Source organism: Mustela nigripes, chromosome 16, assembly GCF_022355385.1.
Source record: "Mustela nigripes isolate SB6536 chromosome 16, MUSNIG.SB6536, whole genome shotgun sequence".
Lineage (NCBI taxonomy): Eukaryota > Metazoa > Chordata > Mammalia > Carnivora > Mustelidae > Mustela > Mustela nigripes.
Window position 1 is genome coordinate 1,712,123 of NC_081572.1, and position 2,201 is coordinate 1,714,323.

Consider the following 2,201-nt stretch of genomic DNA (forward strand, 5'->3'; position numbering starts at 1 on the left):
CTCGCACCTACATGGACTGCGCACACCGCATGTAGCAGCACACACCGGCATGCACTGGGACACACCTGCACGTATCAGCACTCACCTGCACACACGTGCACCTCACACCTACATGGACTGGCACACACCTGCATGTATCAGCACACATCAGCCTGCACCTGCACACTTGCATGTGTGTGCACACACCGGCACGCACTGGCACACACCTGTATGTACCGGCATGCACTGGGGCACACCTGCACACACTTGCATGCACCGGTGCACACCTGCACGACTGTGCATTTGTGAGCTGAGCTCTCATTCAAGGACCCGCCGGTGCTAGGCACTGGCTCAGACCTGGACACAGAGACGCGACCCACACACACCCTACCCTGCTCGCAGTCTCTGGAGGAGACCGCTGTGTGTGCGTGATGGCACGGCAAGGAGACCCGGGGGACGTGGTGGCTCAGCGCCTGTGCTGAAGGACGGTGGGATCTTCTGCCAAGTCGGGACGGAGGGGAAGGCGAGCCTATCCTGTGGGATGCGGGACGCAGAGGGCACAGGGCTTCGGATGCTGCCTGGAGGCCCTGAGGTGGCCGGCAGGGGCTGGCACCGGGGAGGGTCACGGCAGTGGGTCTGCAGGACTGCAGCGGACGGTGAGCCGGACTGAAAGGGGGCAGCCGGCGCAGAGGGCGTGGGGATGACCCTGGAGACGGGGACGACTCTCGCGGGATCTGGGCAGGAGGGGCGGGTGGCCCAACTGCTTGAAAGATCACTAAAGAGCTGGGGTGCCAGGTGCAGGCCCTCAGAGAAGGAGGGTTCTATGTGGGGCCGGTGCGTCTGAGGCACCTCTGAGACACACGTGGTGCCGTCAGGAGGAAGCTCATGCGCACACACACGCCCAGGAGCAGAGCGTGAGCCAAGCTGACTTTCAGATCAGAAGTCACGCTCACGTGGGGAGGGAGCCCGACGCCGCAGATGGGGAGGAGGGTGCTCTGCGCCACACGGGACAGCTCCCCCGCACCACCTGCTTCTCGGGGGCTCTCATCATCCCGGGTTTCCTCCTCGCACCAGGACACGGGCAGGGCAGCCTCCCACTGGCCGTGTGAGTGGGAGCTGAGCAGGTAGGTGTGGGTGCTGGTCAGGAAGCATGGGCACCAGGGGCTCAGGCCAGGGGGCTGATTCCCGAAGCGCCAGGAAGCTGATTAAGCGTGAGTTTCCAACTGATCCCACAGGGATGCCCTGCTCTGAATGAAGGTGGTGACGGAAGATCTAAGAAGGCATCAACACGCTGTCCGCCCTGCAGAGTCGCCGTCCAATGGGACCGGGAGAGGGCATCTCAGAAGCCCCTGGGAAAAGCGGCCGGCTGCCCGATTCTCAGAGCAAAGGCTCCTCTTTGGTTTTAGATCAGAGGTTGGACAAGTCAGCAAGGCTGACACATGTACAGTGAGCCTCACCAGAGGGGAACATGGGGCCACTAATTCACGCTCCACTCATTCTGAACCAGGGCGTGAGCGTCCGAGGGCCTTCAGTGCAGAGCCTGCGCTGATGAGGGGTTGCACCAGGAGGGACCCCCAAGAGCCACCTCGTCACGGGCCTCCTGCCCTCCCAGGCCTTAGCCAGACTCGCTTACCAACGGCTGAGAACTTGCTCAGACTTTCTCCAGCTCAGCTGTCCCTCCCGCGCCCTCTATCCCCTGCAGGCAGGGGCCCGGGACACACACACCCTGGCCAACCGCCTCATCAGAAGGAGAGACATGAAGCCTTTTGACTACGAAGACACAGAAATGCCATGCACAGACACACACTCCCCACGGACTGGGTAGAAAGCCTCCCACGGAGCCTCGGGGGCCATGGCAGCCAAGGAGCCCCCGAAGCTGGTGCGCCCCCCAGACCCAGCAGCAGGAGGGAGGCGAGGGCATGAACACCAACTGGTTTTGCCCAAACAGGCCCCTGTCCCAGCACACACGCAACCACCTCCGACGGCTTTCAGTTCTCACTACAGCTCTGCTGTCCTCCGGATTTCAGGGACTTGCGCTTTTAAAACGAGGGACGGGGAGGTGAGGAGGAGAAGCAGAGCGAGCAGACGAGCGAGCACTGGGTTCCCTGTCACGCCGGCCGAAGACGGGGTGCGCGGAAACAGAGCAGGAAGGGCGGCGTCCGCGAGGCTGATTCCACGAGGCGGAAAAGGGGGTGGCCCGGCAGGGGTGAGGCAAGGGGGGG

General features: G+C 63.1%; 1 protein-coding gene across 1 annotated transcript in view; it reads right to left on the minus strand.

Moving 5' to 3' along the window:
* RPTOR (regulatory associated protein of MTOR complex 1) overlaps positions 1-2,201 on the minus strand; it is a 308,307-nt gene that overhangs the window by 59,745 nt on the left and 246,361 nt on the right. The window contains exon 10 of the mRNA XM_059380157.1: positions 933-1,116. Coding sequence (XP_059236140.1) covers positions 933-1,116 — 184 coding nt within the window. The remainder of the gene's footprint in view (positions 1-932; positions 1,117-2,201) is intronic.